Consider the following 13410-nt stretch of genomic DNA (forward strand, 5'->3'; position numbering starts at 1 on the left):
ACCCAGGTGGTTTTTTCTTTTAGGTATTTTTCCATAGTAGATGCTGGAAAGAATTTATTTTCACTAAAAAAACAGAATTGCTTGTAAATGTTCTGGCATAATATATCTCATGCGTTAGCTGACATGCAGAAGTGTGTTGGTTTCAAACCTTATTAGCGTCCTTCTCTGATGCCAGTGCTCCCCATGCCACTCGTTTGTTGAAGGATTGCACCGGGTGGAAAGGGAAGTCACTATTGTTGCTTTTTTGGGGTGCGAGGTGTTATCGTGATAGCTGTCCTGCAGAAAGGGTCAGCATCGTCAAGGAACTGAAGCTGAGTAGTCTCGTACTTCTCCTGCTTTGTTTCCTTTCATCTATCACGGTGCTCCCGCTGAAATGTCCACGTCAAGGGCCGCTACAGCAGCCGCTGTCATAAGCTCTGTTGCTGGTGCCCCGCTGCGGGTCTGGCAGTAATGCAGAGGATGCGCTCTGGGTCGTGACATGGTGTCGTGAGGAAAACCAGTCCTGAGGCCTGGGAGAGGAAACTACTGCTGCAGATGGTTACTGAATGGCAGCAGTCGCTTTGTGGCACTAGAGATTTGAAGTCTGATTGCATCATAGCAAACAAGACATAAAATAGACTTTGTTTCTTTGGATATCAGATCCAACCAGGAAAGCAGTGCTTTTATGAGAGCAATACAATGTGAGAAAGAGCAGGAGGGATTTCGGTTCTGTTTGGTGGCAGCGCAAATAACTCAAGAGGAAGAGGGGGAGAAGAAATGTGGTACCTCAGCAGTGTCGAACAAACAATTTGGTCATTTGGGACAAAAATACTCCATGATGTTGCCACAATAGCATGATTTATTTCGGATGTTGCCTGAACTTGTAATTCTGAAATTCACATTTATAGTTCCTACAGGCTCACGTAACGTTTTTTAATCCTGTTGTTCTTTCCGTTTCCCTCCTCTCTCTGGCCACCACTTGTCAGAGCTGTACATAGATGTGCTGTCTTCTCTGAAATCTGTTGTTCTAAAAGCTGCCTTTAAAGTTTGCTGGCAGCAATGCAGATGCCAGCATGTTGCCTCTAACGTACCACCCGGGCGTATGGAGCTCTGTGCTGGCTGCCATCGCTGCTGCTTATAGATACATCTATGAGGAGCAGCCTGTCGCCAAACCTCCCAGGCTCTGTTTTTCAGGGAGGGGTGTGTGCTTGCATGTGTGTGAAAAGATGTTTTGTCTGGCAACTGTATGTAGAGTTCCTCTTTCCTTATGACAATCTGTTTTTTTGTTTTAATCATCTCAAGTGGCAGTTTTGTGCTTGGTGGTAGGAACTGAACTCATGAATCAAACTGGACTGAGTAATAGGACTGTATTCTTGGTGTTTGCACATCAAGTTCAAGTTAATCCTTTGTTTTTCAAAAAGTTATGCCCTAAAATTCGGATTTAATCTATAACCAGTTATCGTCAGTTCAGTGTTATAGTGGTGATTAGGATTTTACTTTGTAAACGTTTCTTTCAGTGTGCGTATGAGAGCTCTGCGTGAATTTTTGCTATAAGGTACAGCATCAAGCGAGATTTGAGGAAGCTGGAGTTCTTTAATCTTTACCAAAGTGTACTTTCAGTAAAGGAAACTATATTTTCCTCCAGTCTATGGTGCATTTTACTGAAGCAAAAAGTATTAATGGCGTGGTGTGTTTTATTTTTCTCCTATGTACAGAAATAATTCATCAGTTCATTCTGGAACAGCAGAAAGGAAACAGAGTGCCTCTCTGCATCAACCCTCAGTCTGCTGCTTTTAAGAGCTTTATTAGGTAACTGTATGTAATCACATCTGATATTAATTCACATTTATTAGTAGTACAGAATTCACACATCCAAAATGTCTTTATGTTTTAAGTTTCTGAGGGTAGGAAAGGCTCATAGATTACTTCTGCAAAAAAATACCTTAAGGAAATGTATGGTTACGTTTTAAAAACACTTTCATGAATTCTTCTAGAATTTAAGTAAAATGTGCAGAAGTTAATAGTAATATTTTTGCGTAAAAGTACAGAAGTCAGACTAAAAATTAGAATTGAAAGACTGACAAGTTGAATACTGATTGCTGAATTGTGCTGTAAAGACATTAAAATTAATGACAGATAGATGAAGAATGGTTAAGAAAATAAGTAGATAAAATATAGCAAAAGATTTGTTGTCAGTGTAGTTAACTGTTGGTCCTGGGGTGTTTGGGGTTGGCTTTGGTGGGTGGTTTTTTTGTTTTCCTTGAAATGCTTGCTTACTGGTGGAGCATTAGGTTTCTCGTCTATTAGCTATTGCAAATGAACACTGATTTTCTGTCACCTGCATTCTAGTTCCACAGTTGCTCAACCATCCGAGATGCCGCCATCTCCACTGGTTTGGGAATAAAGTGGAAGATTAATATACTACTGAAGATGTAATGTAGCTTTCCACTGGAGTCTGGGATTTGCAATTCTGGAGGCTAATCATGCTTGTACTGTAATTTTACTAATGAAGTTTTAAATTAACAACCACTACTTGTACAATATGAATAATATTTAGAAATGTACTAGACTTTTAATCTTGTAAAGTGGTTGTGCTTTTAGAAGAAAATATTTTACCCAGAGTTGCACGTGTTTTATGAATTCTAGTGCAGCTGTGATGGCTCAGCTCAGAACAAACAGAATTGAACCAAATTTGGGGAGGTTTTTTCTTTTTTCTTTTTTTCCTTTTTTTTATTGAAGTGAGATTGTACAAAAAGATAGACATACGTTTTGATATTGAGCCATTCCTGAAGATTTTGGGTTTTCTAAAACTAAGGAAAACAGAAAACTTGACTGCGACCAATCATGAAGTCACATCAGGTGACAGTGACCGCGGTAAGTGGGCGCGTCACCTGATGATCAAATCCTATAAATAGCTTCTCACTAGAGCTGTGATGGTGATGTGTGCTGTTCTAAAATCAAATGTTGTGAGTAGAGAGAATGAGTTTGTGACTAGGAGAGACTAAACTTCTGTTTCCTTACCCAGTATAAATATATATATATATTTAATCTATTTTTATTAGAAGTTTTTCTGCTCTTTCTTACATAAAACCCCCCAGCATGCATCTTCTATGTGTGTAAATAATGCCATTCATGGGCTAATTTCAGAGATCCCTGACATCATTGCTGTATAGAGAGAAACTAGCTTGCACATTTTAGGTCTGTGAAATTTTGTGAGAACTTTTTCCTGCACTGGACAGTTGAGACAAGAAAAAAAAAAAACGATAAAAAAAAAAAGCACATAGGGAATTATGTTAATTGTGTTCGTGTCTTTAGGCGAAGCTGTGGAAGTCTTGAAATGTCACAGTAGTAAATAACTTTTATTACTTTTTGGCTAATTCTTTTTCTGTTGGAACACTGAATTCTGTGCATATGTATATATGAACACAAATTGAAGGCCTCTACCTCCTGGAGTATACAACTTGGTTTGTTGACCTCCACATGATTTTTTTTTTTTTTTTTTTTAAGTTCAGTGTGGAGACTTGAAACTTGAATGTCCCTTCCAACTTTTATATTTAAAACAAGACTAGAAAATTGAAGACTGTTTTTCACCTGTACAAAGAAATACTAAAGGGTGGTCTTAAAATTTGAGCATTGGTCTGGAGAAAAACCATGGTGTTTGTTATGGACAATTAACTGTTAAAGTTATTGTAAGTTATCTGTATTTAGCAGAGTATTTTCAACAAGAGTGATCTGAGCTGAAATTGGAGACTATGCGTAAGTTATGTTTGGAAGTTTTAACTTCAATGAAGTAATTATTTGCTGTGAAAGAGACAAACATTGAATAACTGAACAAAGATGGTGCAATATCTTTGTTTTTTATGAGGCTCCTGAGAATAAAACCAACTGAAGCATTTCAATTCACTTGAATGAGAAACGTGTTTAATTAAAAGAGCCCGAGAAGACACTGGTATGAAAGGTAAAATCTCAGAGGTTGGTCAGTTAATGTGGCACACTTGCTGGTCACTTTGTAAAATGTAGATTTGAAGTACAGTGGTGAAAACATTAAATGTGACATTTGAAAAAGAAGTGGTGGTATCTTTATTTCCTGCCTGATCTCCCACCTTTATTTAAGAATAAGTTGTTGCAATCTTGATTAAATGCTGCCTAAATGAATAAGAGTAAAAAGAGTTTATAACGTCTTGTTTTGGGTATGGTTTTGTTTTTTACGCTCACGTGCACACACAGACACATATATATGTGCATGTATATGCACATACGTATGAATCCTTAAACAAAATATTAATTTACTCTCTAAGCTTGACCCTGGATAAAGGCAAAACTTGCTGATTAGATCAAAACGAGCAATCGACTTGCACTTTATTGGGAGGTTGAAAGACATCCAGTCACGGCTGGGTTTTACTTAATTTGTAAAGTTCATGTCATTTTTTGTTCGGCACAAATGCTTTCATTGTCTTCTGTAGTCCTAACGCAAAGATTCCCACGTGCGGTGGTGGTGTAGAATGTGACTGAAAGTGTTCGCGTTTTATGAGTATGACCTTTTGAAAGATCAAAAAACTGAACTACATAGGTCAAGCCTCCGGGCCTCACAGAAATAAACTAATAAGCCTTCTTAGCACGTGCTTTCTCTTCCCAGGGCAGACACTGGTTGTGGCTCATGTATACGCCTCTTCTTCCAACCTCTTCTTAAAAGTCTCCATGCTGTTATGAGCTAAATTCTTACATGTTTTAGAGCTGGCGATGGTGGCGTCATTATTGTTTCATGGTTGTCTCTTGCTAAAGTAGTTGCCGTTAAATCGCTGCCGTTGTTACTTAGCCTGCTCGTGAGATTCTCCTTCAGCGCGAGAGTACAAACGGGCAGCCCGCTCCCGGGGTCTCCTCGTTCTGACACGCGGTTTTGTCAGGGCGTGAGCACACAGCGACACGACCGGCGAGGACCACTCTGTGCATCAGCGTATTTTTTGGAGCGAATCGCTAGAGGTCCGTGGGTTAGTCTCATTCATAAATGTAAAAAGAATAAAATGTCTTTTGGACATTTACCTTTCAGCGTGTCTTCATACGAATGTGGGCAAGGCACTGTGCAGAATGAGTAACTGGAATTGGCGCAAATGTGTGACTACAACTGTGTGTGCAAATATATATAGAAACCAGTTATGGTAATGTTTAATGTTCTCTGTAGCCTCAGCTGCGTTTTACATGTTTAATGTAAGTCGATCACAATGAAAGAGCTGTCTTTGACAGAGTTCTGCTTCTAAAGTGAAAGCACACGTGTGTACACAGTGATCTAAGCGTGAGGTCGGCGAGAGAGCTGCTTTCTTTCCCAATGAGGTTAAAATCTGGCTCGCAGTTTTCAGAGTTGTGTTTTAATCAGTTTTAAGCTTTGTTGATGTCAATGTGGAATGAATTACCGATTGTAATCATAAGTTTTAAGCTCTCTAAATGTAGCTTCTGCATCTCCTTTTATTGTGTGCCTTGAGAAGAGTACAGAAGTAGTGAGTGCAAAGAATAACTTCAAAATTATTCACAAACTGTCAAAGGAACGCCCAGCTATTGGAAGGCCAATCTCTTTGTGTGTACATCTTGAAGGTGATGCAGAGGAGCTAAACAAGATCAGCTGTGGAAAAGTAAGTTGCTAAAATCCGTTTCCTGCTGTGTGGTGAAGTGCCATTGACTGATTCAAATCAATTAATTTATGAAAGTTACGAAGTGCTTTTCTCCTTCAGCCAATTTATTAGCGGCGTATTTGGGACTTTACTGTTTGACCTGCTGGGGGTGTGTGAATGTTCACCAGACCCAACAGGTGGTTTTAATATTTACTGGGTAGCAATTTTTCTAATCCTCTTTTTTACCCTTTATTTGCTTTTAGTACCAGAGTATCTTGAGATCCTTGAACTGTTTGTTCTTTGTAACTTTTTAAAATTCTTCTGTCAAGTATAACTTGATAGAAGATTCTGTTCGCTGTACTTCTGTAATCCTGCTCAGGTATCGTTACTTTAGAACTGTTTGTGACGTTGAGAAATGGGGGAAACTGGAATCCAAGCAGATAATTGGTATATAATCTGCGTGTACACCTTGGACAACTTCTGTGCTCAATAAAGGATGGAATCAGACCCACTGAATTATCTGATTATGCTGTAACTTGCTGCGGTGGCTGTTTCAGCTCTGTAGGTCAAGGTCAACTCGTCACTGGAAGGTCCCTTGGGACAGTAAAGAAGTTGGGTTTTGCCCCAGTTTGATCCTAGGTGTGAAATTAAGAGGAGAAGGCATCCATTAAATCTCGTAGCTTTACACTTTGCAGAAGATAGCCTAGTCTGTCCCGAACTGTTGCACAAGAGGAGGTTAACTGTCAGCGCGTCTCTTTTCCTGGCTACTGCCATGAAACGGGAGAAATGAGTGGAAACTGCAGAAAACCGGGGTAGCGGGGGGGGGGGGCGCCAGCTAGGGAGGGGCCGCGGGGCTGCTTCGCAGGGGGAGCTCCTCCTCCTCGCCCCATCCCTCCTCCTCCTCCTCCTCCTCGCCCCATCCCTCCTCCTCCTCCTCCTCCTCGCCCCATCCCTCCTCCTCCTCCTCCTCCTCGCCCCATCCCTCCTCCTCCTCCTCCTCGCCCCATCCCTCCTCCTCCTCCTCCTTCCCCCCCCCCCCGAGGGCTGCCGCAGCCGCGCGGCGGGGCCGGGGCGGGGCCGGGCGCGCGCGGCGATGGCGGCGGGGCCGCGGTGGCGGGAGCGGCTCTTCGCGCTGTACTTCCTCTCGCACATCCCCATCACGCTGCTGGTGGACCTGCAGGCGCTGCTGCCCCCCGGCCTCCACCCGCCGGGCGTGAGTAGCCGGGGACCGGGGCCGGGGGGGGCGCTCGGGGCTGTCGGGGCCGGGGCCCATTCGCGTTTCGAAGGGAAGCGACTCCGTGCAGAACCTTCCCCTTGATTTCATGGATCCTGTGGCATTTTTTACAAAATCTAGTACGTAGAGACGTAAGGGGTGAGAAAAAAAATGCAGTACATCCCCTACGATGAAGTGATATTTAAAAAGAATCCAATACCTGCTCCCCACCTGGTGGCTTGTATTTTTAGCCAAGCCATTTATTTGGGAAGGACAGTAACTGTGGTCATTTATCAGCGCGTTTGGCAGCTGTAACTGATCTTTATTTTGTTAAATCCGTAACCCAGATGAGCGCGGGCCGCTCCTCCCCGTTCCAATGCCCACAGGTGGGGGAGCGCGCGAGGGAAGGCCCCGATGAGTCGGTGCAGATGACGATTTCCCCGCTATGGTACGTTGTGCATTTTGCAAGTAGAGGAAAGCAAACTGGCGCCGCCAAACCAGCTTGCGTAGGCGCGTGCCTGCTGCCCTACCTGTCACGCCCCGCGTTCAGGCCCCCCGGGCGCCGCCGCGTGCCCCCGGCTGCGGCTCTCGCTGCCTTGGCGCGCTGCGAGCCTGACTTTCGCTCGTGCTCCTGCCAAAAACGTAAAAGCGAATGGTTACCAGAAGTGGGCACACCAGCAACCAAATTTATTAGTAAAAATCTGATTTGCTGGGCTTTGAATAAACTTGTAGACTATGAACAAAATAAAATGAATTAAAACAATAGTTGGATAGAAGGCAATCAGTTCAACTCTTGTCATCAGGATGAGATCAGCCATAACTTTCTGTCCAAGCTTTACGATCAGTGAATGTGGTTTTTGCCGTTGGAATCACCTGTAGAATTACTCCATTACAGAAACCATTTTTAGTTAACAGTTAACCACCAAATCTCAATACCTATCTCTCCGTTCAAAGTCCACCTTAAAGCCATGCTGCAACTTACGTTTCTCTCATGGAAACTGATTGCAACACGCCAAGCCAAAACTCTTCCGTCAAGCCGTGGGAGCAGTGGTGGCCGGGCGCGAGCCTGGTGCTGTAACGATGCGCTCCCCGGCTGCCCGAGGCCCGGACTCCTCCTGCCTCGGCGAGACCTGGCTGGGCTCACGCCTCCTGGTTAGACACAGCAAGTGCCTCTGGATCTCCTCAGCTGAGCCCACCTCAGCTGGTCGGAAAGAGGAAACACAAGACTTCTTCACTATCTACCACAGCCAAGGTGCAGGTCTTTTGTTGTTCAGGTTTTTTTTCTGGTAAGGAATGACATTTCAGAAATTGTTTTTGGAAAACAACTGCACCTAATGCTGTAGAAATCCTAAAATTGCAAATTTAATATGTACTTAATGCAAAGGGTTCATCACTTCGAAGACTTCAGAAATGTAGTCCCTATTAAAACAGAACCGCAGCGAGAAGCCTCGCGTACCGAGGTGAGATCGCTTGATTTCCCCGCTGCAACAACGGCCTCATCTGACCGCCGGCTGAGGGTCACAGTTCTTCCCGTTGTGGTTGATGTTCAGCATTATTAACCTGTTGTTTTGTTCTTTTTCTTAAGCTGCGAGAGTTGTTAGAGTGGTATGCGGCCACCTTTAGAGACCCCATGATGCTCCAGCCCCCAGAGTGGTTTAAGGCGTTTGTATGTTGCGAAGCCTTCTTACAACTGCCTTTCTTCCCCATTGCAGCGTACGCCTTCTTAAAAGGTTGGTAAGAAACAAGTGTAGGAGCACGTCCCGTGCAGCACTTCGCTTGCTTTCTGTACAGCAGAGGAAGTTTCTAAGTCTTAGCAATTACAGGGACGTACCGTGTGGAGCGGAGCGCTGTGCCATCTTCTTGGCAACTTTTCTCTGAGAAAGCAGTGTAGAATAAGGCCTGTCAGAAACAAGAACTGCCACTGTAGGTCCTTTTCCACTGCAGCCATTTATATGTAGCCAGCACCAACGTTTGACATCTGGCACGCCTCCAAGGTAGATAATGTTCTGGTCAAGCCTGTGTACTCAGTTTGTTACTGTAAAATGTTCCCGATCACGCCATCCTTCTCAGTTTCCATAAAGGTAGATAATTTTCCTGGGTTGCTGCTGGTACGAGTTTTTTTTCTACTGCCTATGCAATATGACCTACAGCTCATCCTGTCAGATACAGCAGTTGATGTTGTGTCAATCTAAAAGCCACTGAATTCTGCTTGTTTCAAAATACTTGAATATCGTTTCCTTTTTGCTTCTGTACAGGTGGCTGCAAATGGATACGGACTCCCGCCATTATCTACTCCACCCACGTAGCTACAACCTTGTGTGCTATCTTCGCGCATGTCCTGTTCCACGATTTCTCACAGTCTGAGCATCTGGGACCCCAGACACAACGCGAGCGTCTCATCCTGCTGTCCGTATACGTGCCGTACTTGCTGATACCGCTTCTGATTCTTTTTACCATGCTCTACAACCCCCACTACAACCACGTGGAGAAAAGGAAAAGGAAGTAGTCCGCTCTGGCAGCTGGAAGCACATCACTCATACTGGCTTTGATTCAGACCCTGTGCTGACGTGGCCCTCTGGGACAAACAGCTGGCTTGTGGCGTTGGCTGCAAAGGCTATTGCTGGAGCATCTGGCTCCTGCAAGAAAAATTTGAATTGGTTTGAGTTTACGGTTCTCCTTTAATCAGAAACAGCTTTGGCAGCCGCCTGCATTAGCAATTCCGTATGGTTTCTGGGCGCAGGCAGGTGAAGGGACCTCGCGCCTCTCCTGCTGTCACTTTTGTGCGGTGCATCTGTAGTAGGAAAATAAGTAACCATTTGATGTGTAACTGTGTGATCGGGCACAAAAACTGCAGCTGATGCTTTTCTTTCCACAATGACTGTTGGAAAAACCACTTAAGTAAGAAATTTGTCTTCCACGAGCGTGTTCTGAAAAATCCATAACTGATTATACACAGATTTGCAAAGCTAGGCTGTTGAAGCATTTCAAGTCATACAATAATTCTTAACTTCCTCACCCCTTCCTTTAACAATTCCTACTTTTGATTAATTGGAAATATCGAATCAGTGATAAATGTGCCAAAATCTGGATTTCCCAATGCGTAAAGAGAACTTTGACCACGAGGCATACTTCCTGGAGGATTGTGAAGTACTTCAGGAATTGTAAACGTCTCTCTTCTACGAAATCACTTCTAGTACAGAAATAAATAACTAAACGCATTAAACTGCATTTAATCTTCTTAAGGGAATGACTGAAAGGAACTAAAAATGACCCTGAGGTCGTAGATAGTTCAGACAGTAAAAGCATGCATAAGTTACAGTAAATAAAACCTACTACTGAGAGAAATTGTGGGGTGGTGGTTTTTTTTAAGTTCTCAATCTGATCTGCAAGAATCAAATTTGGAGACTTGTGTAAAATCACAGGTCACCGAGGCGGCTTCTCAGTCACTGCCTGTCTGTTTCAGGACTTCACGGGTAGGAAATCTAAACCTTCCACAGGCTTTGACAAGGCCATCATTTCTGTATTTGGTTGCCTAAAGGCAGACATAAAATGCATCTATTTGCAGTTCACCAGGAGGCTTGACCTCAGCTCACAGCCATTCAGTTTTTCAGCGTCACGTTCGTATTTACAGTTTGTGACTACTGCTGGTGTCTCTGCGCTCAGAGGGGTTTGTCGCACCGGCTGGCGGTTCTAGCGCTAACAGCGCCATGAGAGAATTCTACCCTAATATTATTACCTGTATGGACATACCTCAGGCATAGTTTAAAGTTCCTAATTCTGCCGTATTTTCTGCTTTTTTTTGGTGCGTCTGTGATCCATTCTGTTAGTCCTAAATTTCTGTGTTTTCTCCTAACTCTATAGAAAAAATAATCTGGTCAGTATAGACAGAAGTTACTGCTGCTTGTGTGTTGTGTCTTTACCAACGTGAAAAAACACAATATACAGGAAAACCATTATGTCTAGCCAGGGAGTTGTAAACGCTTGAGCTCAAAAATAACATAGCAGAAGGAACAAGTTCTGGTATACTCAGAAAGTCTGAAAAGCAATAATTTATTTCCCAATTTCTTTGAAAGAGCTGTACGCTTCAAAAAGCGAGAGGCATAACATAGCAACAGTAGTTTTAATTCAACTGTAATTTGAATTGGAACTACTGACTGTACAAAACTTTTATAAAATCAAAGGACAGAACAGTCTTTACATCTGTTAGAAAGCCCTCCTTATTGCCACTTTTAGTGTAATTCACACTGAATTAAAAGACGCTTCCATTTGTACAAACCATCTCTTCATTCGTACACAGTGAAAAATTGCATATTTTTTAAATTCTCAAGATTCTGGAATGGTCAAGTTTCTAAGTTAGTTTGGTTTTAATCTTAAAATCCTCTATTTCTGAAAAATGAATTGGTCAATGAATTCATTCTGGTCTGCTTCAATTTTACAGAGTGTCTCATACTCTATTCGGTATCTGAAAGAGAAAAACAAACAGTTACCAGCTGCATCCAGCCCGTGTTGGACGGTTTAGTACAACGTGCACTGGTCTGTGGCGAAGGAAAGTCAGGCTACGTGTGCCAGGCACCCGCAAAGCCGCGGCTGCACGCGTTAGGCTTCGCAGTTCTGAAGTGCCTTTACAAGTCAGGCACATGGTGCCGCATTACAGTTTTATTCATGTCTTCAGCTGCACGATCTCTATATTTAGCCACAAAGTCATCAGAGATGAACCGTCTTGATGAGTGGCAGAGGGGGCCTTATGTTAACTCCAGGCTTGTGGCTCTGCCGGGTTCCACATATGCTTTGTGCAGGAGGACACGCCTTCGCTGCAGACGGACTGTTAGGACAAGCAGAGCGGGACAGGACACAAGAAAGCAGTGTCCTGCAGCCAAGCACAGGTGGTAAGGTTGACTTTCTAGCCCATGTAATGCCCCAGAAGTATTTAAGAGAAAACTTACCTTTCTAGCTGCATCTTTTTCTCAGCTATTAAAGCCTGAAGTTGCTGCTCCTGAGCTTCTCTTTGCTTTGCTATAGACTTCAGCAAATTTCGTGCACCAATGGCCTGTCAAAACAGGATGGTCAGTGATGTAGTTGTATTGGTTTGGGTTTTTCTTATTTCTTTAACCCCTTTCACTACTAGCGGGTTGATTTTGCAGTGTTTTGGCCATGCTAACAATAAAGGAGGGTGATGTCTGCCTGTCCCACCAATCATTCTGTACTCAAACAGTCCCTGTAGAGGTTGGGCAGATTAAGGCATTTGAGACTTCCTTCAAATTCAAGGAACAAAAGTCACTGACTCCTCTGGAAATGCAAACTGATCACTGGTGACTGCTCCTACAGATAGACAAGCTCTGGTTATATTTTTTTCCTCAGAACAAATAAGGAAAAAAAGCAATTACCTACAATTGTGCTAAACATGAATCTCTGTTTCTACAGTAACATGTAAAAAAAACCCACACCATTTCCTGTCACATAGAAATACATAAAGCAAATTTCAAAGGCAGTTATAGAGCTTATTCACTGATCTGGTCTTCAGAAATCCCTCCTTCTCCTCCTCCTCCTCACAGAGCCTCTCACGCCTCTTGCAGACAAACCTCTACTAGTAAAAGGAGTCATTAAAAAAATAATTGTTTCCTATTTATGTGCAAATACATAGATAAGCAGCAACAGTAGGACTGTTAAATGCAGGAGTAATGTGACGTGCTGAGTGTGCCCATAAAAGTCTTTTGGACGGTAATATCTAAAAACCCCAGGCTTTCATACAGCAGACAGATGTTAACTACCATGGAAATGCAGACTGACAGAAAAAGATTGCTTATGCTGTAAAAGGAGGAAGGGAGAGACGTGGTTTTTCGTGCACAGTACAGAGTACACGACGAGCCAGTAACTAATTGCACAGTACCTTCATCTTCTCACTTTCAGCAGCTTTTGCCAGTTGATCAACAAGTTCAATTAAGCTACCCACTATTTTTTGAAATTCTACTATTTCTGCAAAGAAAAAAAAAATGTCAAGGAATAGTCAAAACACTCCTGAAGAAGACTAATGCTTCTACTACGCGCTATAGTTTTTAGATGTAGCTCGTGTTTTTAGCGTTTACTGTAAGCGAGCACATTTTAAGATTTTCGTTGCTCTCGGACAGGCCATAGAAGGGGTCAGAGCCCTGAGGCACCCACGGGAGTCACCACAGCCCCCCTCCAGCCGCCGAGCCGGGCGGCGGGTCGCGGGCACGGCGCCGCCACGGCCGCATCCCCTCAGGAGACGGCGGGAGGGGTCCGGCCCCGGGCTAACTTACTGTCCAGGAAGGCCCGGCACTCCTCGCGGAGCTGCGCCGTCTGCTGCGCCACCGCGGGGTCCAGCACCCGCAGCTTGTTCAGCTCGTCGAAGTGGAGGCCCGCCGCGCCCAGCGCCGCCTGCGCCATCTCCCGCGGGGGGAGCGCGGCGCTGACGGGAGCGGAGCGGGACGCCTCTCCTCAGTGGCGGCCACGGCCCTCCCGCCGGCCCCGGGGCGCTCGGGGGGCCGCGGGTCCCGTCGGGGTTCGGCGGCGGCCTCCGAGAACCCCCGCCACCTCACGGCAGCCGCCCCGGCCGCGGGGCAGGATGGGAGATGTAGTCCCGCCGCTGCCGCCGCC

General features: G+C 44.3%; 3 protein-coding genes across 6 annotated transcripts in view; 2 read left to right on the forward strand and 1 right to left on the reverse strand.

Moving 5' to 3' along the window:
• Positions 1–2853, forward strand: part of NLK (nemo like kinase) — a 64269-nt gene extending 61416 nt beyond the window's left edge. For 2 of the 3 annotated variants that reach the window (XM_075112740.1, XM_075112739.1), the window contains 2 exons: positions 1695–1788; positions 2329–2853. In XM_075112740.1, coding sequence (XP_074968841.1) covers positions 1695–1788; positions 2329–2383 — 149 coding nt within the window. In that variant the 3' untranslated portion in view covers positions 2384–2853. Of the gene's footprint in view, positions 1–1694; positions 1795–2328 lie in introns of all 3 variants that reach the window. The other variant, XM_075112741.1, reaches the window with a different exon arrangement.
• Positions 2854–6464: 3611 nt separating this feature from the next.
• Positions 6465–11973, forward strand: TMEM97 (transmembrane protein 97). 2 transcript variants are annotated; one of them, XM_075112743.1, is made up of 4 exons: positions 7774–8081; positions 8180–8255; positions 8381–8525; positions 9051–10018. In XM_075112743.1, the coding sequence occupies exons 1-4, from the start codon at positions 7876–7878 to the stop codon at positions 9299–9301; spliced, it is 678 nt and encodes a 225-aa protein (XP_074968844.1). In that variant the 5' UTR covers positions 7774–7875; the 3' UTR covers positions 9302–10018. The 2 variants fall into 2 exon arrangements, with proteins under 2 accessions (XP_074968845.1, XP_074968844.1); XM_075112744.1 differs by lacking the exons at positions 7774–8081; positions 8180–8255 and adding an exon at positions 6465–6795 and having other exon boundaries at positions 9051–11973.
• Positions 10830–13370, reverse strand: IFT20 (intraflagellar transport 20). The gene is made up of 4 exons (XM_075112745.1): positions 13074–13370; positions 12683–12768; positions 11739–11842; positions 10830–11257 (listed from the first exon to the last, which is right to left on the reverse strand). The coding sequence occupies exons 1-4, from the start codon at positions 13198–13200 to the stop codon at positions 11176–11178; spliced, it is 399 nt and encodes a 132-aa protein (XP_074968846.1). The 5' UTR covers positions 13201–13370; the 3' UTR covers positions 10830–11175.
• Positions 13371–13410: the final 40 nt, after the last annotated feature.

The sequence above is a fragment of the Phalacrocorax aristotelis genome, chromosome 18, assembly GCF_949628215.1.
Source record: "Phalacrocorax aristotelis chromosome 18, bGulAri2.1, whole genome shotgun sequence".
In the NCBI taxonomy this organism is placed as follows: domain Eukaryota; kingdom Metazoa; phylum Chordata; class Aves; order Suliformes; family Phalacrocoracidae; genus Phalacrocorax; species Phalacrocorax aristotelis.

Coding starts and splice junctions, on each gene's coding strand:
- IFT20 (XM_075112745.1), bottom strand. CDS start 13,200: ATGGCGCAGGCGGCGCTGGGCGCGGCGGGCCTCCACTTCGACGAGCTG. Junction 12,769..13,073: donor GTGCCGGGCCTTCCTGGACA/GTAAGTTAGCCC, acceptor TTTTCTTTGCAG/AAATAGTAGAATTTCAAAAA. Junction 11,258..11,738: donor AAAAAGATGCAGCTAGAAAG/GTAAGTTTTCTC, acceptor TTTCTCTTTCAG/ATACCGAATAGAGTATGAGA.
- TMEM97 (XM_075112743.1), top strand. CDS start 7,876: ATGCGCTCCCCGGCTGCCCGAGGCCCGGACTCCTCCTGCCTCGGCGAG. Junction 8,082..8,179: donor TTGTTCAGGTTTTTTTTCTG/GTAAGGAATGAC, acceptor CTTAATGCAAAG/GGTTCATCACTTCGAAGACT. Junction 8,256..8,380: donor GAGAAGCCTCGCGTACCGAG/GTGAGATCGCTT, acceptor CTTTTTCTTAAG/CTGCGAGAGTTGTTAGAGTG.